The 27,926-nt window shown below is 43.2% G+C and overlaps 1 protein-coding gene and 1 long non-coding RNA gene across 2 annotated transcripts; one reads left to right on the top strand and one right to left on the bottom strand.

Annotated features, from left to right (window-relative positions):
• On the bottom strand, window positions 1-26,387 carry Tnfsf8 (TNF superfamily member 8). Its single transcript, XM_004849492.4, is given in 5 exon segments — window positions 1-2,374; window positions 3,773-3,844; window positions 15,376-15,418; window positions 25,133-25,312; window positions 25,314-26,387. Coding segments are annotated over 5 exon segments (708 nt in total). The 5' UTR covers window positions 25,332-26,387; the 3' UTR covers window positions 1-1,979.
• Window positions 21,098-25,241, top strand: LOC110350195 (uncharacterized). Its single transcript, XR_002396627.2, has 3 exons — window positions 21,098-21,414; window positions 21,649-21,711; window positions 25,066-25,241. It is a non-coding gene; the product is annotated as an uncharacterized LOC110350195 (long non-coding RNA).
• Window positions 26,388-27,926: the final 1,539 nt, after the last annotated feature.

The raw sequence follows: 27,926 nt of genomic DNA, 5'->3' as shown, positions 1-27,926 counted from the left end.
TGTGTTTGTGTGTTTGTGTGTGTGTGTGTGTGTGTGTGTGTGTGTGTGTGTGCATGCTTTGGACTTGGGATGTGGGAGGAAGGGAAGAGGGCAATCTGTAAAGTCAAGTTCAGTGTTTACCAAAGAGGCATATGTTTTAGGTAGCTTGGGTTCCCAGTTAAAAAAGTGACTTATTTCCGTCCTGTAGAGATGTCATTTGCTCATAAAATTCCCAGGATCTGGTTAATGCTCAAGACTAACAGAATTTAAATTTTAATTTTCTGGGTTTTCTGTTTTCTATGCACTTATCGCTTGACTTATTAATAATCATTGTCCTTTTTAAAAGACATATTCATCTTTTAAATGATGTTCCCCTTGTGTCTTTAGCAATTGTTTTTCTGAGCACTGCTTGACAGAAACTGAAATTAGGCACCACTCACACTGCAAAAGTCAGTTACAGAGGACAGTTAGTAGAAATGAAAATAGAATCTTTCCAGAGTTAGAATGAGAGAGTAGAAGTTTGCTTAGTTTACATACACTTAGGCTGCATGTACCTTCTCAAGAATGTGTGATTGGTTTAGTCAAGATTCACTTGTCCTACTCAGTTAATATGCAGCTCCGAAGCAGGTTGTCCCCTTTACCTTCAGCTTTGTTTTCTCAAAGTCTGCCAGTGTTCTGACCACATAGCACTTGGCTTATGGATTCACCACCTTTTTCTTTTTTTTATGATTCATTAAGTTCATTGGTACATTTTATGCATACATTATGATCACCTTCACCTTTTTCAATGCTTGTTCCTCTCAAATAATCTACTCACAGAAAAAATTAAAGACAAAAGGTAGACTTTACTGAATATTTCACAAACGAGACCTAGGAGGAGGCTGCTATAACATGCTGCTTAGCACATGACCTAATGTTTCCCCTTAGCTGTTCTTATTTCCTCAGACCCCTCTCATCCTTTTCTTCTTTAAATACTTTCTAGACAAACTTTGCACAGTTAGTATTTCTTTCTTTTCTCTTGAGAAAAATGAATTTTACTTCATTTTTTATTTTTATTTTTCATACCAGTAGAGGGCCTCTCTTCTTTTCCTGAAGCAAAACCTCAGGAGCTTACAATTCAACCCAAATGGTTCATCAAAGTCTTTCAACAAATAAGATGCTTCTTCAAAGATGATATGGAAGTGTCAGGTTTGATGTTGCTGGACAAATCTCTTGGCAGCCCAGGTCAGGATAGGAGGCTGGCATTGCTCAGAAGTTCTTCTCACCATTTTCAAGGTCTATCGACAGCTTTGTCTATCAACAGCTTTATGGGCGACTCACAAGCCCTCCACAGAACTGATTTTCTGAGAGGTGTCTGAAGCAGGGAACACATATGTCATGCCGGGGATGGCAGCTAGTCCCTGGCTAAGCGACAGTGTCACCTTGATCTTTACAAACTGATGGAGGGTTTGCTGAACAAACAAGATCAATCTGGAAGGCATCTTGAACCATATTTTGACCTGTTGAGGTGACATTCAGCCAGATGTCCCTGGGATTATTCATTTTATTGATTTGTTTGATCTTTGTTTGGTTGGAAGCTTCTATCTGGAAGCTGGAGTCTCAGATCACAGATGTTCTGAGTTGAAAGGGACTTTGGAGAGATTGACACTTAGTCCCCTAGTTTTTCAGGTCTGGCTCCTGAGCTCCACGAAGGAGAAAGAATGGCTCAAGGTGAATGAATAGTGAATTAATAGCTGTGCTGGGGCAATCCCACCCCTTCTAATTCTCATGTGGGGCTTTGTGGCCACACTATGGCACTCCCTTACCATTCCTCCAAATGACACTTCACTTTTTAAACCCTGGATATGTATCTTTCCAAGAGACAGAAAGAGAAGTATACTATTTAATATGCTTTGTGGTTTCAGTTTTGCTCTAACATTTTCTTTTTGACCAAGTATTTGGAGAGATGAAGTACTGTTTGGTAAAGAGTTGTTTTCTTCTTGAAGGCCAAGAGACACTGCTCAGTCTGAACTACTGTATAAGAAGACAGATAGCACATTATCCCTAGGAAAGGTGTCTATATCCACATACTGGAATTTATTCACTGTGACTGATATGGTGGTGTTGGCCTGCAAGTAATCCAGCAAGAACTGAGAGAGATTCTGGTATATGTGTTTCGTTTGTATTCCAGACTCACAAACGGTTACCAGGGCCTCTCTTTTGACCTTTGTGTTGACGAGAAGCTCCAACTTCAGGTCCACGGAATGACTGGAGCACTGCACACGAAACTGCAGTTGGCAAATGATGAGGTACAAGCCTGGGAACTGGATCACCAGGTTCCCATCCTGGTACCTGACTCCATTCAGAATGCCATCTTGGTTCCAAGAAACCTTGGTACTGTTGAGATGCTTTGACACTAGGAAGAGAAGCATGAAAAACACAATTATTGGCCAGAATTTATCTACAGATTTGAAAATTCTGTCCTTATTCATGAGGCCCTTTCAAGAGCTTTGTCTTCTGTAATGTTACCTATTGTGCCAATCACTTGAATATCTTTTCCTTTTACCTAATCAAGTCTATTTATTGAAGCCACAGCTGGGAAACCACCTGTTTCCCTTTTCTCCAATGTGCTGAGCTAAAGGGTCAAACATATGTGGCACCACAGCCTTTACAATGCTTTCCTCTTAATTGTTATCATATATTATTATGATGATTAATATCTTTCCTGTTAGACTATGAGCCTCTGGACTGTATTCTGCACAAAGTCTGCACTATCATGTTCATTTATTATGGAAGAATAGTTAGTGAACCACTGCTATTTGGTCTGGATTGCAGATAGTATCAGAGATAAGACAGTTAATATTGTTCAATTAATAATCACTTTAGGTTATCAAGTTGCCCAGGAGAATCTCCATTAACTTTCACATTAAGATATATCCTTTAATGGATCATTGTCTGAATTTTTGAATGTCTTCTTTCTTTAAAGGGCAGCCAGACATGACTGCATAAGCCCTTCACATGTACATTAAGGAGCTTTGCCAGATGAGATTTCTAGCAGACCTTCTGAGCAGACGTGTTTATGTCAGAAGCCACATCTCTGAGTCCTAACAAATGAAATTTAGCACTGCTTAGTAAAGACGCCTTCAGAACTGGGAAGCTGGCATATTTGTTTTAATTGCTTTTGCACTTTTCCTTTAAACCTCATGGTAATTCAACTGAAAGGTAAGAACAAATCTATCTGCAAAATTGAATTTTTAAAATGGACAGCATGGCTGTTCAGAGAATCTTGGCCATCTCCTCTGTACCTCATTCTTTTGCTGTGTAGGTGCCTCTTATGGTTTCGCTTATAAGGGACCACTTACCTGAAGCATGTTGCAATATGTAAATAGGCCCTGTGTCAACATGTTCATTAAGCTGTCAATCTGGGGACAAGGCAGTTCTGTGGTTCCCTGGTGAGTAGCTTCATGGAGATTAAGAGCTTGCTTCCTTTGCATTAGGAAAAGGACTTCGTACTTGGTTAAAGCTGGTAGGTAGCTGAGCAGGGAGGATGGTGGAGGTAGAGGAGGAGGCAGGGTGGTGGGGAGATCACAAGAAAGGGGAACGGGGCTGAAGAAAGAGGAGCCTTATGGCTTTGGAGTGTAACACTCTCCTCCTTCCCCCCCAAGGTATTCAAACTCCAATTATAAAAAGCATCCTGCTACACAGAATACGCTTGCAGGTCTCCTTCAGCCCAGGGTCTGCTGGCTTAAAAGTGGCTGAAAGGGCACAGGAGGCAGCTCTCATGTCCTTGGGTTTCCTGGACTTGGTTACTGACCTTTGAGGTAGGCCCTTGACTTCTTGAATGGAGCCCTTTCCAGGATACACAGGAGGTCATCTGAGCAGTTTTCTAAAAACAAGGAGATCAAACATTAATTGTCTTCTGCTGCCCTGGAAAATGGAGACACCAGACCTCTTTCCATGAGCCTTTGATGTTGACAATTATTATTCTGTCTCCATTTAGCGGGTAAAAGGAAAACTTCTTTAGTTCTCATTTTGTTGTCACATATTTTAGGAGTTTTGCTTTCCTAAAATTTATTTTTTAATGATTGCTTCTACTTGGGATTTTATAGAAGGCTGTGGAAGTCAGGAAAAGAAAACAAATACAGTCTTAGTTCCCATAATGTGCCAGGCAATATCCTCATCACTCTGCATTTTACCTCATTTAATCTTTGCAGGAACAATATGAGATCTTATAAAGTGCCTCGTACAGATGGGAAAACCCCTGGGGACCAGATAGGTTAAATCCACTGTCCCATGTCACCTAGCCAGGCAGTGATCATCCGAATACTAATACTGTACTGAGAGTAATTATTGCTAACTTACTTGTTGCATGCATACCAGGTACTACTCTGTGTACTTTTACTTGTGCTAGTTAATTTAGTTCTCAAGGTTAACCCCGCTGCCCAGGTCAAGATCAAGAAAGCTGGTGGGAACACAAGTTCATGGAAGTATTCATGACTGTCTGATTCCAGAGGCCAAGTTTCCTCCTTTAGGCCATTTTGTTAGGTAACAAAGATAAAAGCACCTTTCACACAATTTTAAGAGGACAAAAGATTGATGATATTTCAGCAAGAAGCCTACTATTAGGGGCTTTTTAGGGAGGGGTAAGCACAGCATTCATATCATTTTGGCATTTAAGAAATAAAAGTATATTTAGTATCTTCACCCGGGATGATAGCTTAGCTTTTTCTTATAGTAACTATGCTGTATGCAAAGAACCAAATTACACATTTTCTGTGATGACCCATGAACTCAACTTATAGTATTTGGAACAAATCTCTCCTTTTCTTTGAGACTTGGTTTCCCTATCTGTAAAACTGGGTGGTCTCCAACCTGACACTGACACTGTTTGATGATCTCACTAGAGATGACCCTTGAGTCCACCGCAGAGAAGCAGCAGCCACAGGCTTTTGAAATAGGGCAGCCACACCCTGGTGAATCTGCTCTCTGAGTAGTATGTGTTGGGCTCACAACCTTCCCCTCTGCTCTCTCTACCCAGGCTTAAGAAAGTTCCTCCTGGCCCTCACAAATCCATGGGACCCTGGAGTGGTTAAAAGTTGAGTGAAGAGTTCCCTCTGCTGTCTGAGCAAGCTTACTGCTACAGGCATCCCCAGCAGAAAGAAGGGTGGTTTTCATCCCCATCTGCCCTTGACTCACAAAGAGCTTCTGGTCCAAAACCCCTCTTGGCATTGAGGGCCAGGGCCTAGCTATCAGTCTCTTGATCTCATTCCTCTGAGCTGTGTTTTCATCCTGTTTGCTACACCACACCACCCACAGTCTTGGGCTGTGTAGAATCAGAATCATCACCGAGTTTACTCTGCTAGTGGACTGTGACTCCTCTTACAGAGCCCTCAGCACAGCATCCCATTTTGAGCTGCAGAATGTCAGTCAGAAGGAACTACAAAGAGGCGGGGTTGCCTGGATCCCTTTGCCTGGAATCCTTTTCTACCTTTCCATGGTCCCTTGTGTACTGACCCTTACCAAACTCTCCAGTCCCCTTTCACACTAAGTCCTAACTGTGATAATCCTCACCATCAGCACAGCAGTGACAGTCATAATTGCTAATATGTGTTGAGCAATGTCTGTATCTAGGCATTCTGCTCACCATGTTATGTGCATTATTTCATTTAATGTTCAGAATCACCCTTATTTCTATCATGTATATAAGGAAACCAAGGCTTTAAAACATACAGTGACTTGTTCGCATTCACATAGCTGGTTGTTGGTAGGGTGGATTCAAATTCAGGCTGTGACTGTAATGCCCCAGTGGATTGCTGATCACTGTGCTGGAGTTTGGGGGCTTGAGGTGCCCCCGAACATACTCTGTTGATTGTCATTCCACTTTGGCAGCCCTTCCTGTTCCTTCGACATGGACTCTCCACCTTCATCAAGCCACATGTCATCTGAAAAACAGCTTAGCAGTCATCTCCTCCAGGATAGTTTCCTTGCCCTTCCCTGGTTGGCCTTTTGGTTCCTCCACGAGGCCATGAGTTCTCAGGGTAGAGACTGCTGCCTAAATATCCCTGGCTGGAAGATGCACTGTGCATGTTTGTTGAGTCTGACCACCTGTCTATCCCTGTCATTTCCATCTGTAGGAACCAGCTAGGTACTCATGGAATGAGGGAGGTGAACAGGGATGTTTGGCTTGCCTGCCCCCAGGGCCTCATTCTCCCCAGGGCTGCAGACCAGGTTAATGGTAGGATGAGGAAAAACAGTCTCTGCCCACTGGCTGAAGGCTTCTGGCATCCTGCTGCCTGCATCAAGTGAGAGGCTACCAGCAGGCAGAAGCGCAAGCCCAGGCTTGTCTCTCACACACAGGTTCTTGTGTTGTTTTTCCTCTTTGATCTTCACATGTACAGTGGGGTGACCTCAACTGTAATTCTGAGAAACCCAAGGGTGGAAAAAAATCTTATTTTGAAGCATTTGCGTTTCCTGAAGTCAAATGGCATGGCATATTTTAGGTTTTCTTAAAGAATCTTTTCAGTAGTTTCAAGCTAAAGGAAAAACAAAGGCAGCTCCTGACATTGCCAGCAGGGCATGGTGGCACATGCCTGTAATCTCAGTACTCTGAAAGACAGAGGCAGGAGGATAGCAAGTTTGAGAAACTTAGTGAGATCCTGTTTCAAAATGAAAAAAAAGAATTTTTTTAAAAGGTTGGGGATGTATGTAGCTCAGGTACAATGGCCCTGGGTTCAATCGTCAGTAATGAAAAGAAGGAAGGAGGGAAGGAAGGAAGAAAGGAAGGAAGAAAGAAAGAAGAAAGAAAGAAAGAAAGAAAGAAAGAAAGAAAGAAAGAAAGAAAGAGAGAGAATAAAGCAAAGCAAAGAATAACATTACCAGTGCTGGTTCAGGGAGGCGGACACAAAGAGTAAACAAGAAGAGCTATTAAGGGAACAGGGCTGTTGGACTTGGAGAAGACCCAGTGTGGCCTCATTGTTAGGGTCCAAACACTAAGCCCCTAAGTGGGAGTGAAAGGAGATCAGGCTCCAGCTAAAAGCTAACACCACTCTCATCCCCATTTCTCATTTATGGCAATGACAACACCTACACTAAGTACTCCCAAGTCGCACATAAGTGACAGAACTGGCAGCTCAAACATTTGGCTGTTCAATGCTGTTCAAAGATGGGGTGTGCTGCTTTGGGAGTTGTGAGGCTCTTGCCAAGAGCTTGATAACACTTTGTGTGGGCCACCATCTGTGTGGATCAAGCTTCCTCACTGCGTGGGTGTCTACAACATAACCTTGCCTTTTTTCATGAAGACAAGGAGGAGTTCTTTGGTAGAAGGATCTAACAGCTGGTGGTACATGCAACTGGAATCCTGCAGTGTCTCTGGGGTTTGAGAACCAGCCACATAGAGACTAAAACACACTCTGCTTCACTTGTTTTCCACCTGAATGGAGTGTCTGGTGGGGTCTGTTTGAGAAACGGAATGTGGAGGTGTGGAAAATAAGAACCGTGTGCAGGCAGTGTCTGAGTTGGCCTGGGAGTTAGGCTCCTGGAGTTTCCTCTTTATGGGCTCTAATGTCCCTACCTAGATGGAGATCAGCATGGACCGGTGATCCTGAGGGCCTTTCTAGCTTGTTCTATAAGATGGAATAGTCTCATCTCTCTACTGAGACTGCTGGGGTGGACACAGACGGGGCATGTCAGTCCTAGTTCTGACTGTTTGTAGGCATTTTGTTCTACCACAGGTAGGAGACCATGTTCAGATTTTCAGATAGCTGCAGTGATAGCCCAGAACATTTTGGCTCTAGGGATAATCTAAGTTATGAGCAGACAGGGTCTGTAAAATTTTGCATGGCTCTTAGAAGTTCCCTGAGAGAACTTCTGGTCCAGGCTTGGGGACACATAACCAGGTGCCTCCTCCACAGCAGACTGATTCTAGGTCATCCAGTGAGTTAGTAATAGAGGCGGGACCAGAGCCCAGAGCTGCATACTCAACTTGTGGGGTTGTTCTGTCTTCCAGATAATCAGAGCACTCTGAATCCCTCTGAGGACAAAGTCTTTAGGTGCACAATGTTTATATATTGTATTTTTGTTTCCAAGCTCTGGACTCTTCTAGAAGGGTCATGCACTTCTTTTTGACATTGTTTGGAAGACTGGAAAGAAAGATGTGCCAATGAAATCCTACTGGCAAGAGGAGAGACATAGGGAGAAAGAGACATAGCAGGAGGTGGTTGGAAGAACCATGATCTAGAAGCTCAGGATTATGGTAACCTTAAAACTACAGCCTGACTTGAAATTTTTACAATGTCTGATTGAAAGGGCCATCAGATGCCATGTAAACATTGAGCTCAGTTTTATGAACAGGAAGACAGAACCCAGAAAAACAGAGGGTCTGCCCCAAGGCCCCCAGAGTGGGTAAGTGGCAGAGCTGGGTGCAGAGCACAGGGCTCCTGACTTCTAGTCCAGAGGTCCATTTCTATCTTTCAGTTTTTCCATGGAGCAGGGAGGGTTAAGTACAAGAAGAAGTGGTTTCATGGCCACAGCAGATACTGGAACTGAGAACTGTCGAAACAGCTGGAGATGATGAGAAAACAAGCACTAATGAGTCCTCTTGGTTCTGTCTTGTGGGAGAATGGCAGCAGATGATTCCGGGCCTGTGTGTGGAAAGCTGCCAAGTCACAAGTCAGGGCAGTCAGCTCTCCATAAAGATGTACCAATGCTTAGGGCAGCAAAAGAAACCACAGGGATCATTCCAGCCAGATGGCAGGTGGTCTGAGTGCTGGGAGCCTCCCAGCTCTACAGCACCCTCCATGTAAGGATGTAAGGACAAGGTAGACACAAAGCATCTCAAAAAAGATCCCATGGGTTCTGGACAAGACTTTTGGTTCTGGACCTGTCACTTCCCCTTACTCCACCACTGAAGTGAGAGTAGTGATAATCAACATGGATGTGTTCATGTTATGATGATGCACTGAGATTATGGGTGTCAAGTAGCTATTGCGGCTCACAGCTAGACACTCCATAAATGGTAGTTTCTTTCTCCCCCAGGCTTCTTTTTGTCACTGTTACGATGGTTCCGCTTAGCAGTGTCATTTAGCAGAGTGGATTGGCTAATGAAATGCTCTCATTAAAATGAAACTCCTGACATTATCTGATGGTTTGAAGGTTCTCAATTATGTAGCTGAGTGTTTGAGCCCATCCGATGCTTTTAGGAAAGTGTGCAGAATCCTCCTTTCATGTGTTGAAAATGTTTTAATCCTTTTAAGAAAAAGAAGAATTATTTTAATGACTCTGCATTTTAGTTCCATCTTTCTTGGAGAATATACAGGAGAGCCCAACAGTGACATCTAGAGGAACTGCTTTGTTTTCAGGAGAATTTGGGATCCGTGTGAATCCTTCATCTAAGGCCCATTTCAAAGGGCTACAATTTAACCAATTCCTTGATGCCACCAGGCCAACTACTGCTGAAGAAATGGACCACAGGAAGAGCCATTGGTTAAACAAAGGAGAACTGGGTGACCCTAGGTTTACTGCAGCATTTGGGGATTGCCCATTCTAGTGCCCTTTGTGTGAAGCACAAAGAAAATGATTCGTAAATACAAATTCAGATTAAATTGAAATTCATTTAAATCTCCTGAAGGTTTCTTAAGGTTTTGGAACCTTTTTAGTCCATTTGCAGTGTATAAGATAAAGTTATCTAAGCTTATGGATGTTTCTTTGGAATACCTTTATACTAAAGGCAGGTTGAATTCATATGATTGGGAGTGTTTAAGAAGAAACTTTGAAGTTTTTAAAGGGAAAGGTGAGTCTAAAGTCTTATAGTAAAATGACTAATATTTTTAATAACTTTACAAACTCCCCTTTGCAACATAGAAATATGTCAGCTCTCACTGAGAACAGTAATAATCCCTACGTCAAGGGCTGACAGGAGGATTACATAAGATAACACACAACAGTGGGCCTGGCATCTACTAGTAATAGTTGGGTAGTTCAGGACCTTGCTGCTTGGTTTGTAGAAAGTCAAGCCCCCTCAGAAGGACCATTCCTTCTTGTGTGAAAGGAAGAAAGGAAGAAAAAGCCAAAAAGCCAAAAAGCCAAGACTTCCCAAGATTGGTGCCTTGGACATTCTAGATGCAGACCAATCCATCATGTAGAAGAGAGGTCTGCTCCCTAGTGCTCAGCCTCTCTAGGGGAAGGTGCAGTGAAGAGTAGGGGTGGTGTAGTTTTGCTCCCTTGTCTCTTTTCCCCTGGTGGTTGTGCCCTGGAAGGGCTGCTACCACCTAGATTTGGCCACAGATCATCAGGAACAGCTGGGTATCGGGGAGAAGCCAGTGTCTGGGTCCAGTTTCACAACCTTCAATGGGCAGCTTATATTGATCCTCTGAAGTGGTTCTCACCTGGTCACCTTCAATGCCTACATTTTCTTTTTAACAGAGAGATGGGTGAGAAGGGTGCCCTGCCAAACCATGTAAAAATTGTAAATGTTAGAACAGTAAGATGGTCAAAGAATCCTAAGCTATTAGACCAATGGAGTGTTACACTCAAAGCAACATCCATCCCAGCATTAGTCCTCTGGTCACTCCCTTTGCTAACACTTCAGAAATAGGAATCCCAAGTCTCTGAGAGGAAGAATGAGTTGCTTTGAGTTTCAGGACTGGACTATAGGTGCTCAGAATTCCAACCCAGTTCTCTGCACTTGATTACCCATCTTCAGCTGGAGGCAGAATTCAGGCAAGGGTTAGGATACATTGAAAGGATCCTTAGGACCCTCACAGGGTCTATCTACCACTCCAGTTTCCTTAGAGCCTTTGGGAAGCTGACTGTCAGAGGCCACATGACATTTGCCAGAAAGATAAATCTCTTCCAATCGACAGTAGGATGGAATCACCCTGAGTCAAATGACTTCCCCCAAACCCACATGTGGAAGCCACTTTGGCCCTCTCTGCCACAAAGCAAGATAACAGGATGCTTCAGAGTTGAGGAGACAGATAGTAGGGGGCTGGGGTGGAGGAGGTACAGGACTGTGGGCAGGACCTCCAGGTGTGGAGAGCAGTAGGGTCACTGGAGGGAAGTGATTCACAACCCACCCCTTGGCTAAACAGAAAGGCTTCAAGACAGATAAGACTGGATTTGAGACTTTGCGCCACTTCTGATTCAATGGGAAGCCTTAGACAAGTCAGTAAGCTGCTCTGTGTTCCTGTTTGCTTACAGATAAAATAGGGCTCATAATGATCCTTGGGCTTGTTGTGAGGCTGGATGAGCACATCACAAAGTACTCAGTCAGCTTTTGGATGCCTATTAATGTCATTATTCTTATTCTGTCAGGGCCTCATATATATATATATATGCAGTGGTTGGATAGGGCGATACAAGGAAGCTGTCTTAAACATTATCTACAGAATTCATCTAGCGCAGGTCACAACTTTTGGTTGGTGAGGTATTATATCATGACAGGATCCAAGGAGTACTGGGAAGGTTGAGGGTGAGATCAAAGGCATAAAATCATTCTGCAAAATAAAGTTAGCAGAATTTAAATGTCTGCAGATTTTGCAAGGGTAAGTAGAGGTGGCTGGAAATGGGAAGGAGGATATAAACATAGGTAGGAAGGTGAGTAGGTTTGCTCATGTGGCAGAGGGCTGAGACCTAGGGAAAAGCTGTCCTTTCAGAAATGGCCAGTGGCTGGAACAGCTGAGGGCTTCCTCACATGAGCAGAGGGGGCTCACACTCAATTCTACATCATTGTCTGCTGGGTTGCAGTATGGGATAATATGCTGCCCTAGCAGCTTGCTACATATCCTAAATTTTTCTGTAGCTCTTGCTACGTACAAATGTAAGGTCCTGTTGAAATCCAGGGAATCAGGGCAAAGGTGGCTGTATTCTGTGATTTGGACAAATAAGCCACATACCATGAGCATGTGGGGGCTTCAAAATGTGGTGGAAGCAGAAAGCTAGAATAAGTGAAGAGAAGATGCATGAGCCATGCTGTCCTTACCCCACCTTCCTTGGCTTCGGGCTGTATGTGGTGTGAGGTAGGGGGTCATTTTATTTGGATATGAAGCAGCAGCTTGAAACCTATGCCTCAAGGATACAGGCTCCACCAGGTGGCAGAGGGAGATGTATCTCAGTCCCATGAGGGTGACCCTGTGGTGGCTTCATGCAGAAGTCATTCTGAACTTCCTTTTCCAAATGAGAGAGATTAAGACTCAGAGAGGAGAAGGGCATGGAGAAAAGTTCTCCTCTCCCACCTCTGGTTCTGGTCCACAGCTCCAGCTTTTCCCAGAAGGGTCCATGAGTCCTGAGCCCACTGGGGTGAGTATGAGGCTGCAGTTAGCTGGATGCTTTTATGGCCAGGAATGGGAGGCTTGTGGTAGGACTCCTTATCAAAATTGGCACGGTATTCTGTGGTTTCCCTGTAGTTAAGTGTATCCTGTGTTCAGTTACTTTTGCATGTGTGCAGGGACCTGCATCCCAGGCTCAGGCTGCTGCTGGTTTCCTGCTGATGCTGGACAATTTCCAGCAGCTGCTGCAACAGACTGCTCCCTAGGACCTTCCAGCCTTGCACCCTCCAGTGACAGCCTCACGCTGCCCCTGGAGCTTCCTTCCAAGAATTTTCGGAAGGTGGATCTCCTCTGCCTGGAACATCTTGAATGGCTTTTTCTCCAAAAGGGACAATTTGCTGCTTGTGCCGGTTTAAGATCGGCTTGTTGGGGAAGGGGGCTGGGTCTTCAGATTCCCTCAGGACTGTTAGATTGTCTTCTTCTATCTTTACATACCAGACAATGAAATTATAGTCTCAGAAAGCATCAAGTCTGGACAGACTCTTCCAATTCATTTAGTACATTGTGGTTGAGCTACAGATAAATTCAAAGACTTGCCCCAAGAAACCAGTTCAGGAGCCCAGGTCCTACCCTAACGTGATATTCTTTCTACCTCACCCTACTACAGTCTTCATAGTTTGCTAATCCAAGGACAGTGTTGCCTTGCATTAAAAGCAGGAGAATGACCGGGACATACACAGAAAGACATTGGTATCTCATGGCTAAACCACACCATGCATGGGGCATTGGGAAGAGCCCTGGATACCCATCCTTGCTCTGCTATTAACTCCTGTGAGAGCTCAGACAAGGCATCCCAATTCCCTGAGTCTCAGTTCCTTATCTCTAAATGAGAATATGAAGAGAATAATAATTCCCATGTTGTTTGCTTTCAGAGTTGGGGCTGAGATCAACCCTGTGGAGGAGGTATGGAACATTCTCTAACAAAAGTTTCACAGCCTTAATGGGGAGCATTATTAGCATTTAAAAATATCTGATTGCAGAAACATTGAATTGTTAATGGAGATTGTTTCTTGTTCGTGTTGTGATATTCTCACCTATGACCCAGGGAAGAAGGGATCTGGTAAGTGACTGAGTCCACAGTGACCAGTTTTGGATATTACATGAACTAAAGAACTTTTCCTCAAAATGAAAATTCAAGGACCAATGTGGAGCAGGCAGCTTTTTATTTTGCCTGCTGTGATAATTAATACAGAACTAAAAAATGGACAGAAAGCAAGTCAATTTAAGTCCTATCCGAATCAACTTCTTACTGTAAGAGAGGACATTTCACCCAAAGAACGCAGGGAGGACATAGTCTCAGAGACAAAGTGCTCTCACAGTATAGCTAACTGACCATATGGACAAGGCCTAATTTGCCCTTTCCCCCATTCCACTGTGGACTGATGAAAACTTTATTATGTGATCCAGGTGCTCCATAGGTGAGGAATGGCTAAGGACCTGTTGCCTAATCAAAACTACCCACGACCCTGAGATCATGGCCATGTTCAAGATTTCTTCTTTCTCATTAGAAAAATGAAAGGTTCCATCTTACTGGGAAAGTCCAGATGGATGTGATGGTGGAAGGATGGGAGTAGGGTATGGGGGAATTTTATTGGCTCAGTGCATTTTGTTCTTTGCAAAGCACTACAGGAATGTGTGTTACAACTTAATGCAGAAATCTGACTCCAAAGCCTGTCCTGTTACCACTACAGAAGTTACCAAACTCTGGTCCACAAGCCAAAGCCAAGTCACCACGCCTCATTCTGTAAATGAATGAAGTTTTATGGGAATACAGCCACTGCAGCCAGGCCTGCTCATTTGTGTGTAGTCTGCTTGATTTGTAACTGTGACAGCAGTGCTAATTGCAGCAGAGACATCAAAGGCTCACAAAGGTTAAAATATTTACTATCTAGAACTGTATTCTAGATGTTTGCTTAGTTTCTCAGTTTACGTTGCTCCTTTTTACAGTAATGTGATTGTCTACACAGGGACTATGGGAAAGGAGGTCACATGTTAAATAATTTCAACCAAGGTTGAGACATGGTTCACAAAGTTGTGATTTTTAACTGCTTTGAAAGATCCAGAGTGCTGGTCTGCTGGGGGTTCTTGACACAACTTTCCAAGTCTCTGGGTAGCAGACAGGAGGAAATACATGGTCAAGCATACCCCGAAGGAAACTGCAAGTATGATGATGTCTGTGTGAGATGTGGCAGATCTTGGTCCCAAGGATGCCCCGGTATCCCTACCCTGGTATCTGGGACAGCCTCCTGCCTTCTCCTTTCTGTTTTCCCTATGAATTGTCTGGTTGTCCAGCTGTGCTTGCTATCCAGGTTCTAAAGGATATAGGACTGAGATGGGGGATAATGTTGTTAGGTGGACAAGAATGGCTTAGAGAAGACCTCTGGGTTTAGCCCTATATGACCTTGAGCAAGACACTTCACTCTCTTTTTCTGGTTCTTACTTTTCCTTCTCTGAATGATAAAAACATTAACCAGATGATCTCCAAGTTTTTCATCTTCCATACTAACTGAGCTCTCCATATCACACTTCTGCAGCTAGTAGAGACAAGATGTAGTTAATAATTTCAGTGATTGGAAAAATGAGGAGGAAGTCTGTTTTTACAAGTTCTCAAGTTCATCATTCCTTTTGGCTTTTACCAGTTATTTAATAATTATCACAAGCTTGTTGCTATGCCAAGCAATTTATAGACAGGGTCTGATTGGTTTCTGCAGTATGTTAAAGAGGTGAGCACTATTATTTGCATTTAAGAGCTCAGGAGCTGAGGTTCCTAGGTGAAAGTTTGAGGGAAGACTAGTACACACGCTTGCCCACTTTAGGGTTTCAAGCCCTCCATAAAATAACTGCTTTCCATTTCCATCGGTGTCCAGGTAGAGTGTCCATTTGTGGGGATGGTGGGAGGTTTGTGTGGATGGGAGTATTGATCAGGGGCTTCCTGGGTGAATCAAGATGGATCAGCTCTGCCCCAACCAGACTCCTCCTCTAGCCCCACCGCCTTCCTGTCGGGCACAGTCATAGTGCTTGGTAACAGGGCAACACATCTTTGACATCGTCTGGATGATTCACTAAACATTTACTCCTAATACCAAGATCTTACCTCCTTTATGGGGGGAATTGCCAGGTGGGCTGAGAATGGAGTCCTGGAAGAAAAGAAAGAAAACAGCAAGATGAGGATGACATTCAGTTAAAAAAAACACTTTTTTCATTTCCAATTGGATTGCAATTTAGAATTTACCCTCTATCTGACTCTTTGCATTTAAAAATTAATTTACTGATGCCATTCACAAGGGGCTCCCTTCTCATTATTTGGCAACCTACCTATCAGAAACACAAAACAAAGATTATTATCCACATTCCACGGAGAAGAAGCAAGGGACTGAGCTAGATAAAATGGCTCACCTAGAGCTACCCAGGGAATTTATGAAGTTCAGAGGCCACGGCTGGAACACTTCCTTCCCATCTATTGCCTCCCCCAACCAGATGTGTTAGTTTTACCCCCTTCCATAAACATAAGAACAATAAAGTGAATTATATAAATATATGTGGGGTTTTTTCCATGTTTGATTCGTCTGCGAAAGTATGTTGTAAACATACCTGGAAGGTACATTTCTAGCTCTCCTGTGGTTGGAAATTCTGAATTAACTGAATGTTTATATGCCAAGAATTGTAAAGAAACAAACTGAATTACTGCCCTTTGTGGATTTATTACAAGTTTACATCTGACTATAGCATGTAAATATTTACAAATGCATAACATAAATAAATGCAAATGTATATTATATGTTTATAAATACACATTATATTATTTGTTCTATAATGAACATGAATATATACATAAATGAGTAAGACTTTGAGTGGAACAAATTGCTGAAGGAGGGCGTCTTGGCTGGAGGATCCGGGAGGGTTAAAGGAAGTCTAATCAGCTGTTCTGGGCACATAGCCCACAGGGATAGAGGGACACAGATCTCCTGACCCCAGAATTCCTCAGAGACTAACTGTCCTCTCTTCTTCCTCTCTTTCTTCCTGTGCCAGCCATGGAGTCACCCTAAGATGTCCTTCCAGGAAGGAATGAAGTATCTTATTCATCTTTTGGCCTGCACATGTTTGATTCTCCTGTAGTGCCTTGAATTAAAATATTAACAAACACCTAGAGAGGGTATTTGCATGGAGAAACACAGCTTCCCCACCTCTATCAAAGCTGAAAGTTTGCAGCTGTCTACACCTGATTTTCTTAGGGTTCTGTATGAATGCCTAAGCCCAGCTTAGGTCAACATTTTTATTCTACCATATCCCCAGGTGCTCTGTCCTTTGGCTTCCTGGAACACCTTGTCTTCTGATCAATGGATTGCTTCTCTGACTCAGCAGGGCGTATTAAATCACAAAGGTCTCTGGAAGGCAAAGCCTGGGTACACTGATCTGGGGATGAAGAAGTCAGTTTAAACTTTTCAGTCTCCATTTCTTATGGGAATATAGGTCAGTTTGGTCTGGAAGGTCCTTTCTCCTCTGAAAGTTCTTAACCTAGCTTAACAATGTTTTACCTCTGTGGTCATTCAATTACACATGTAGCTTATAAGAAAAACCTGACATCACAAAATTCCCCTTTGTGTTGTCTCTGTAAACAACAATCAACATTTCAAAATTTAATAAGCAACTAACTGACTGTCAAGCATGATTATCAATTAGTGGGATGTGCAATTGCACAAAGAAAAACATTTACATTTAAATGTGATGCTAAGATCATCAGCAGCCCAGGGACTGTCCAGAGACAGAGCACAGAAAAGCAACACCAGTAGAGACATCCTGGCAGAGGAAATACTAGAGAATCATTCATTCAACATGCACTGGCTGAACCCCTGATGTGTGGTAGGTTCTACGTTGCTCATTGAAAGATGTGCTACCAATGTAGTCATCAAAGAAGTCATTTAAAAGAGACAAATATATAATTAGAATGGAAAATTGTGTCAAAAGCTGTCAAAGAAAAGAATCAGAGTGCTTTAAAATAGTGCTTGCCAGACTTTACTGTGGGCATGAATCACCTGGGGTTTTATTAAAGTGCCAATTCTGATTCAGCGGGTTTGAGTAGAGCTTGGGATTCTGTATTTCTGACCACCTCTCAGTTGATACCAATATCCCTGGCCCAGAGTGTGCATTTGGAGCAGCAAAGGTGGATGACCTAATATTGGGGAGAAGGACCTAATTTATATGGGGCCAGAGACAGACTAGCTTCTCTCTCATTTGAGTGCTTCCTAGCTTCTAAACTTCAGACAAGGTGATGTTAAATGCAAAGCCTCTCAATGGTGGCAGAGAATACTGTTGCTTGAATCTTCATCCAGGGCCTGGGAATCCATGAGCAAAATGTGTCTGCTCTCATTGTGAGGAGCACAAAATCTTTACAGCTTCTTCTGGCTACCCGATGGTAAACAAGATTGGAGAGTCAAAGCCAGAGAGGAACCTAGACATCTTTCAGTCCATCAAGCTAATTTTATAGGGGGAGGACACCAAGGCACTTACAAGTCAATGGCAGGACCTGGACTGAAATTCTCCAGTGCACTTTCCACTGTCCCATAATAGATGCTGGCTTCAGAAACCAAAGGTGGAAAAGCTTATTCCTCTCTCCTTTCCCCTTCCCTATGCAGTCCTTGCACTTGAGGGTGTGGGTGGATAAACAGGGTCTAAGGAGATGGCTATTAACATTTATTGAAGGCTCTTTGTGTTCCACGACTGGGCCAAGTGCTATCTACCAGCACTTCTCTGGCAGGATGTCCCCTGGTTTGAAATTCTGCCCCAAATCTCACCTGGGCATTTGGACCCTGGCCAGGGAAGTATGAACCATCTTGCTCAGTGGTTTGGCTTTGAGTATATAGTACACAAATTTGACTCAGGTGTAAATAAACAGACCCTCCCAGGTTGTCAGTCTCAGTTCCATTAAGTTGCTCAGAAAACTCCATCTCCATGGTTACCAACCTGCTCAACTTTCTTAAGCACACTTCCTCATTTTGAAGTCTCTGATGGTCTCTGATACGAATCCCAACAGTACTGAAGTTCTTTTTGTGTATGAAGGAAAGAATGGTCATATTCAGCCTGTTTTGTCCCCATCCCACTAGAACTGTTTTCTATTTCCCTTATTCACTGAGATTAGAGGGTCAGCAATCCTTCTCTCCACTGGGTTGTTGCAGACATAATGAGATATTGTGTAGAAAGTGTTAGCAATTGTTTGAAAATGATAGCTATTTGGGAGACTGCCTTGGTTCTATGATGTGTTTAATTTGCCCCAATACCTTGAAAGCTCATTTATTTTCACAGAGCAGTGATGTGGAGGTGCAATCAGCTCCAAAATTTACTTTTGATGAAAAATGTCCCTGTGACTGGAAATGACCGAAGGGAACTCATGTCTGGAATATGCCACAGGGAGTTCCATATCCCCTTCTCCTCTGTCCTCACATTGTCTTTTAAGGTGGGCTGTGGCTCATGGGCCATGGAGATCTCTATCATTTTCAAGCTAACATGATTAAGTTCATTTTTAAAAAATTAAATTTTGATGGGTACATGTTTGCAGCACGTCATGATTACATTAATCCTGGGAAGTTGGTACGCACACATAATACATGTAATTCTTTTTACTTCCCTTTGCTTTCCCTCCCTCTCTTCTCCTCCCTTCATCTCTTGGTCCCCTTTTCATTCACAAAAGATGATTAAGCTTAATAAGAGTTACTCCTAAGGCTGCTTTTTACATGAACTATCTTATTGGACCTTTACCTTGACTCCAAGGGTTGGGGACTAAGATTTCAAGAAGTGGAGTAATGACTAAAAAAGGTCCCACAGGTGATAAGACCACAGAGGACAGACTCAAACTCAAGTATGGTCTTCATTGCTTTCCCTTGTTTCCTCTCTAGATCTGGCAGGATAAATCTGGGTATCAAGTGAATAAAGGTTATAGAAAATCCCCAGTGAAAAGACTATTTTTCTTGGGAGCTCATAGTTTGATGTGCTCTGTGAAAGCAGGAATTAGATCAGGTACTTAAAGCAGTGCTTCTCCTGCTTTCAAGGCATTCCTAGCACTGGGGAATCTCCGTGTAATGCAGATTCTGATTCTGGTTCTAGTTACCTTCTAGCTAAGCCAGTGTTGCTGGTCCATGGGCCATACATTAATTTGAAATTGTTTGAAGACATTACGTAACAGGCAACTAGGACACCTGTGGTCTGCAGAGATAGCTGTAGGAAGTCGAGGGTGGACTCCGGGTCTGGTATGGACTGAGGAACTCCCTATAGTTTGAAGACCCAGTTGTCTTGTTCTCTCTGTCTCTTCTCTCAATGCTTTTGTTTTCTTTTGCCATTTAGCTCCACTTCCTGCTGCACCCCTGTCTAGTCAGACAGGAGCTCTGCTCACACCAGTCCTCTCTTCACACCTGGGTTGCCTTCCCCTGGGATGTGCTTCTGCTCACTCTTTTGTCCCATCTGGAATATCCTACCCCAACCTCAGCCTGCTGTCATCCTGCCAAGGGAGAGCTCGTTACAGAAAATCGCAGGTCTTAAGTGTGGAAAGGGTGGTAGGATGAGGCCATCATCATCTGCATCCCTCAACCCATGAAGTGAGGTAGACATGGATTGTCAAGAAATGTCAAAACTGCCTACTGAAGCACATTTATGTTTTCCAAGTTTTACCTCACAGAATACTTCTTAATGAGAAAGAACAAACATGTTTTGGAAAGGACATATTGGTGGCTGTCACCTTAATTAAGTGACTTAACATAATCACCAAAAATTGGACAACCTGACCTAAGCCTCTACCCTTGTTACAATAAGAAGTATAGAACATTATCTAGGCACTATTCTTGTTAAAAATATTTCAGAATCAAGAATAAGTACCAAAACAACTCCAGGATGTGAACTCTTCTACAACAGGATTGGTCTGCACCATTCCAAAAACTCAGGGTCATGAAGAAGAAATAACAAAGGTTAGGAGAGATTATTAGATCAATGCTTCTTCAACTTTATTGCTCATGCAGGCCACCTGGGGAGCTTGTAAAATGCAGACTTTACTTCAGTGGCTGGGGAGTGGGGCCAGATTCTGGGTTTCTAGCAAGCTCATAGGACTCATCGAATAGTAACATTCTAGATTAAAATAGACATAATGCAGTATGTGACCCTAGACTGGAGTCTAGATACCCAAGTAATACAAAATGAAACAGCTATAGAGGACATTTTTGGACAAGTGCAGAAACTGAAATATGGACCATATATTATTCTTATTAGGTGATATAACTGAATTAACACAAACTGTCTTCGCTATGGTAACTGCATTGTGCTAAGTAGGAGATGGGTGCTGAAGTACTTGCAGGTGAAAGGTTACACCATCTACAACTTATGTTCACAAACATGGAGAGTACAACTATGGCAAAATACTGACACTTGCCAATCTAGTGAAAGGTTATGCTATCGCTTCCCATTTGATTTGTGTTTATTTTCAAAACAAACTTTGGGCATAAGATTTGATCTTTGTAACTCTTGCAGGCTTGGTTTTCATTCTAGTTCTTCCACAAATGTCTCCATACACTCAAGTAGAAATGGCCTCCCTCTCCTCGGTGTGTGGCATTGTGCCTAGAACTTGGGCTCCTGGGTTTCCTTTCCTCAGTTTAGCAGAGTTCCCAGGAGGTAGGATCCTGCTCTGCCTGTGTATTCATCCTCCCATAGCCCAGTCCAGGGTGTGCTCTTGAGACCATTCTTAGAGGATTTAAAAAACTTGTTAGATGGAATGAATATCAGATGCAAAAGAGTTACTCAGGTAGTGCGAGGCGTCATTGAGTGGGTCAGGTCACCTGTTTTGTGTCTGAGAACAAACAACCCCAAAGATCCTGCTACCACTGCCAACAATCACTGCGCTCAGAGTCACTGCTGGTGAGAGGTAAATGGTGCTGTGAGAATGTTTTTTCTTTTTAAAAATAATTTTCCTTGCTTATAAAGAGAAAAGAGGCAGCCGCTTCCTCTTTCTTTCTAGAAATGTCTACAGTGCTTGGAAATGGAACTATCCTGAGCTCTTGCTCTACCTTTTGGAATGTGACTGTCTGTCCTGTCTCTCCTGACAGGACAAGGGAACAAGCAGTCTCTAAGGTTGAGGACTTCAAGGCCGCCTTGAAATGTAAGCACCTCTCTCTGGTATAACCCAGAAGCCCGTCTCATTGTGTCTTCCTTCTTATAAGGAGATGAGAGAAGCTGGGTTTTTTTCTTTTGCCTTGCTGTATACATTGTGTGAAATCCTTCCTGAACTCTGTAGTCTTTCTCAGGCTGCCTAGTTTCCAACCCTTTTGTGCTGACTCAGTAATCAATTTTCTTTCTTTCCATATTGATGTGACATTGTGTCTCTCTGTTGCAGGATTTTAATTCCTCAATGGGACACTGCTACCATCTCTTTGAAGGCTGATCGACATTTATTGAGGTGAAAATAAACATTCAATTTCCACCTCTAGGAATTTATCCTACAGATATAATTGTAGGTGCACTCAGAGGGCAATAATCCTAGAGAAAAACAGAAGTTTTTCCTCTCACTAGGCACACATTTACTAGATTTTGATGTATCAGTACAACAGAATACTAGGTGACTCTTTAACAAAGTTAAATGGACTTCTACACATCGACATGGAAAGATCTTTAAGACTCACTGTCAAGTAGACAAAGCAAGGTACAAAATCATAGGTTTATTAGAATGACATGTGGACTACATATTTGTAGATACTCAGATTTAAGGAAGGACACATGAGAATCTGTTCATGGTGGTTATTTCAACAAAGAGGGATTGGTGGTTTGATGGGAAGAATGGGAGAGATTTGCTTTTTCCCCTTTACTCTTAATTGCTCATTACTTTGCTTAATGTAAATGTAATATTGCATGACAACATACAGATTTAAATACAAATAAAAGTACAACCCCCACGGGAACTTTAAATGTATCGCCAAAAGAAAGCTCCTTAAACAATGCAAAAGCAGGGATTTATTGGTTTTATCGGCTGTATACCCAGTGCTTAGTACAATGTTCTGTTCATAGTAGATACCCAATAAATATCTGAGGTTGAAACCTAAGTTCCTCCTTTTGTCTCTCCCATGGAGTTTGACCTTGGAGTTATTTGATCTTCAGGCCAAACCTCAAGGCAATCTTTTGATGATCCTACACCCCCATACCATCTCTCCTCCAGCCCCTTGCTGTTAGTCAGGAGCAACAGTGCTCTGACCTCCCTTACCTATTCTTTAGAAATTACTCATGTTTCTCAAGCCAACTTGAAATTCCAATCTCCAGTGAGTTCTTAGACCTGCTGGAGAAACACACTCTCTCCCTATCTTATGATCTAGGGTAGCGCTATGTGCCCACCTTGCATTGCTTATTAGATGCTATGATTTAGCTATTTAAAATTTTGTCTATGGATGTGGCCTTTCATCAAGAACTGTGGGACTTCTTATAGCAGTAAAACCATCTTCATGGTTTGCCACTCCTGTCCCTGTCACACCCCAAAGGAGCTTTGTAGCCCTCAGCCCTTGCTGGTTTTAATAACAGGATGTGAGCTTAAGTGTCTTGGCTTTCTTCAGCCTCTTCACTAAGTTCCACCCTCTCTAAGATCAGTCTATATTCCTTCTTTTTATCAGATGCTTCCTTGATAACTCAGGCTGCAGGGATTATACCTTCCTTGTTCTTAACACAGTGAATGTCTGATAAATTTTTTAAGTGGTATATGTAAAGTATTTGACACATAATATCACAACTATTATTAGTATTGTAAGCCATAGCTTGGGAACAGGTAACTGAGATTTCATGTGTTAAAAAAAGTCACAGCACAGATGGATAGAGTAGTGCATGTCTAAAATCCCAGCACTCTCGGAGGCCGAGGCAGGAGGACTGCAAGTTTAAGGCCAGCCTTGGCAAGTTAATGACTCAATGACTCCCTGTTTTAAAATAAAAAAGGGGAGCTCAATCCTCAGCCTCACATACACATATGCACACAGAGAAAAGGAAGAGAAGGCATAGGAGCAAAGCCTAGAATCAAATTATGATGTGTGTGTTTTCATATCCAAGCATGAAGGGTAAGTCAAGGAAACAGATGCATAAGAGGTAAAATTCCAAGAGAAGAGTGGGAACAGAGTTTCTCGATACTTCCGGGGCCATCTATACCTGCAAAGGGAATGGAATTCTCAAAAGCAACCAAGCAGTCTTGACATTAGCACTTTCTTGGGGTGGTCTAGTTCGAGCCCATCCTCCCCCTGGGCTTCATTTTCTGGATTTATAAAAATAAGGCAGAGAGGCCCACTCTAGTTCTTTCATAGAACTAGAATTGAAAGGACATAGTTCTTCCAATTTGACTCCAGATTGGATTCCAGGACTACTTTGGAACAATCTCTTGCTCTTCACTCCCCTCACTACAATTCCCCACCACACCCAGAAGTTCTGCCTGCATCCTTCCCCCAAAGCACTCCTTCAAGGACACTTCAGTTCCTTTCTCTGACCAACACACTTCTGCTTCATTCAAAATTCCAATCACACAAATTATGGTCTGCACTGAAGGAAAGGTGGCATAGATGTTTCTAGAACACCATTATTAGATGGAGACGAGCCTATCAAATGATGAGTTTTACAAATTCCTCCATCCAAATCAAATGTTCTCAACTCCCTCTTTTTTTTTCACTTATACTGAAATATGAGCTTCAAAGCTTCATTTAAATTTCAAAGCTGGAAGATCCTTGGGAAATAGATATCAAAGCCTTTTAAAGCCAAGTTCTTCTTTAACAACTGAAGAATTATAGAGCATTTGGTCTGAGACAACGGAAGAAAAACCAGAGCGAATTCTGCAGGATTCTAACACCATGACACGTGGGAGTCATAAACAGAAACTCTCACTTTGGCAGGATGGGTGTGTGTTTGGCTGTAATTCTTACATGAACCACATTAGCCAAACTTTACCAAAACAAATGAGCCATAGATATGGTAGTGCAATATTTTCCTTATTAACTAATGGATTCTCTGTAGAAACTGATTTTCTAAACTATGAAGATGCTTTTTCCTTCATCCCTTCTGTTTTCACAAGCAAATCTTACTCCTTACTTCAAATAAAGTAAATATCTCCAGACAGTTTGACACTACACACCCTGTTCCCCACGATGACTTAATATTCTGAGATGTCTCAGAGGGAACAGGTGTCAAAAACATTTCTATTCTCTGCCTCACTGATCTATGTTTCTTGTGATGCTCTGAGCTCTCCCAAGCAGTGGCTTGAGAGGAAGCTTTCGATTTGTTTTATGGGTTTTAATGCTGAAATGCCAGAAGCTCAGGGAAACCCTGGCCTTTTCTCTTGCCGTATTTCCTGCTAGCCACTGGCTTCAGAAATTTAGCTCTTTGTTAAATACAAACAAACAAACACAACAGCATTAAAAAAAAAACCTCTTGGCAATAAGTGAGGCATCAGAAACCTTTGGACTATTGAACCAAAACTACAGACCCCTGGAATCTCCTCTGAGGACCTTAAAGACGCAATACCAAGTTGTGCAAACAAACTCTCCATTTCCCCAGTGCTTTCTTCCTTGGTACAATGAGTCTCGGGCTCAGCGGGATTTAAACCTTCATTTCTCAAGGCAAATAGCATCTCTCCATTCTTTTGGCTCATGTAGGCTTGGAAAGTTTTGAGAGGATAGTCCAATAATGTTTCCCTCAAAAATCCAATTTATTTCAGAGAGTAAAGTTCCTCTTTCTTTTATTTATTTTTATTTTCACTTTTTTGCTCCCAACTAACAGTGTATTCATTTGTTTCCAGAGCCCTTTTTCTGGAGGAAGCAGAACATAAATCAGAAAGGGAAACCAAGGCAGGTCAATCCACTCACCGTCCTCTGAACCACCAGGACCATAATGGTTGCCACCGTGAAGACGAGACACAGAGCCAGTGTGGCGATGGTGAAGTAGAAGCATCTGCGGCTGGTTCCTCCCAAGTGGCTGGCCACAGAGCCAGGGGGCACATGCATGGCTGGGTCTGGGCAAGGGGCCCCTGGGCTGCGTGCGTGCGTGCTGCAGCCCTGGGTCCATTCTTTATATAGTCTTCCCTGCATCACACCTTATCTGTCCTCATCTGATTCAGTTCTGGGCCCATCTCTGTTCCAAGAAGGATTTTCCCCCTGCATCCTGGATCATGTGACTTGGAAAAAAATCTTCACCGGCTGCCTGGTGGAGAAACTCTTCTCTGGGGGCGTGAGGCAAAAGGCGGCGGCAGCAAGGGTGGGGGAGAGGTTCATTTTTCGTCGCCTGGGATTCAGTTGAGTGCAGAGAAACTGTCACTAGAGAGAAGGTGGCTGATGTCAGAGAGCACATAGGAAAATGACAGTTCCCCTCTGTGTGTGTGTGTGTGTGTGTGTGTGTGTGTGTGTGTGCCTGAAGTAACTTCTGTTTCGTTCAGATTCAGCCACAGACTCCTTCCTGCCTGAAAGGCTGCATGGTCTTTGGCTAGGCCGTGGCTCAGAAGATCTCACAGATAAAACTCCTTGCCAGGTCTGGGAAGCTACTTTCCTTGGACGGCAGTAGAGTGGCCACAGGGCTGAGTCAGATAACACTGGCATCTTCTGGGAGCTGGAGGTACCACCCACTGTCTGGGAAGAAAGAACTCACACTTGTGCAGATTCATTCACAGCAGCAAAAAATTGGGGGGCAGGTTCAAAGTCCCGGGAGGGGACAGGAATCTGGAAAATTTGAGCTTTTGTACAAAAACTCTTGCTGGGCGTTTTGGGATCTGTTAAACAGGCAGATGACCTTAGGACTTCCATAAGGCTGAAAAGGGGGAAGGAATTAGGGGGTGCTGTGGTGTGGACAGAGGGTGAAAAGTGTCCCATGTAGTGCACTGCGTGGGGGTGCCTATGTGGTGTAGGTGTGTTTGTGGGGTGTGGTGTGTGTGTGTGTGTGTGTGTGACTAGTGATTACTGAACATCTGTAGGCTCAGGCACAGTCCTGGGAGCGTGACCTATGGCCTCACTCCATCCTTATCTCCTCCCTCTGAGCCACATGGCATTTCTTCTTTGAAGATGAGAAAACATTGTTAATAAAAGCTGCAAGTGTCAAAGTGGGAAGGAACTTGGCTGCATGCTCGAACCTGTCAGGGCCCCCTCAAAGCCTGCACTGAGTAGTCCAACCTTCCCTGCACTTGCTGGCTGAACAGCTGAGGTGCAGTGTCAACCTTTCCCCCCTTCAGCTCTGGGTACTTGTCTCAGTCCTTACGGCTCTTCCTTTCTCTCTCTGCATTATAGTCATCATGGAGATCAAGCCAAATGATGTCAGACCACTTCATAAATGGGAATTGACTTGGCAGATGGTGTTGGACAATTCCTGTTAAACATCCCAAGTAGTCTCCAGGGCCACGTCTGGAATTTAGATATAACAGATTTCCTGGGACACAGAGCTGAGTCATATTTATAGTTACTAATGATCTATGTGTCAGGACGACACTGAAAATATTAATCACTGCACAGCAGCCACCTCTAGATGTGGCTTTTGGAAAACTTAATTTGTTGTCACCCTGGAGGTGGCCCCTTCTTGGTAGCACCTGGTCCCTTTCTGCTCACTTTTTGCTGGGAGCCAGAATCCACTAAGGAAATGCCCCATGTTCAAAGCCAAGTTTGGTTTATTACCATTGCAGCATTGCACAGATGCCTAACTTCTGAGCTAGTTTCAACTTAGGAATTGGTCGGATATACTTCCTAGGGAATCCATGAAATAATAAATTCTGATATGAAGGAGGTACATGATGAATTGATGAGTTGTTTTCTTGGGCCTAGTAGAGTGGTAGGCAGTATGTCTGTTTTATAATCCAGGAACCTGAGGTCCCCTTGGTCCTGAATTGAGCTCCGTTTAGGAAGGCATGTGTGTGCACATTCACTTGGTCCACTGCTGGAGGTGGGTCTGAGGCAAAGCAGTGTTTCATGTGTGCGCAACTGATCCAGGGAGAAGTCTGTGTCCTCTGGTGGGCTTGGACAGTGAGTGGGTAGCAGGGCCTCTTGATCTGCCCAAGGCTGCTGAGAACAGGCTGTGCCCTTGGCCCTCTCTGTTGAACCCCTTTGATCAGAGTGGAAAATTTCTGATTGTTAAATGGAAGCTGTGGGTGTTGAAAAATAAAAAGGCTTTGCTTGAAGTTCAGGTCTTCCTGAAGGGCCGTGGGGCTGCGAAGGGCAATGGAAAAAAATGTTTGTCTTACAGTTACTCGTTTTGCATATTGTACAGTGTCCCGGGAGAGAAGGCTGACAAGGGGGAAAATCACCCTTTGTTTTTACTCAGAACCTTCTGAACAGTTGAGATTTCCAGATCAGTGTCTAGCGGTTTGTGGGGCCAATTTCACTCTATACACAAACCTTCTATGGCTCCTGATTTCCTACCCCTTTGCTTTCCAGCTGTTCCAGAATTGGCCAGCCAAGCCAGCAATCCACAACCCAACCTATATGCAAATAGAAAAACCTTTACAGAGTTCCTTGTGAGTGGTTTTCAAAGCCTTTCTGGAAACAAAACTCTGCAGGGAGTATAAAAATGTAAGAAAGAAGAACTGCTCTGACTGTAGCAGAGGTGGTACAGGAAGAACTGAGCCCAGCCTGGTCATTCACACTTTGTGGCCCTGGAGTCTCTCCAAGATGAACAAAATATGGA

This window comes from Heterocephalus glaber, unplaced genomic scaffold, assembly GCF_053883595.1.
Source record: "Heterocephalus glaber isolate CG9 unplaced genomic scaffold, H.glaber_assembly_v1.0 deba00001479, whole genome shotgun sequence".
Classification (NCBI taxonomy): Eukaryota; Metazoa; Chordata; class Mammalia; order Rodentia; family Bathyergidae; genus Heterocephalus; species Heterocephalus glaber.
This window is presented reverse-complemented; position numbering and strand designations above follow the sequence as displayed.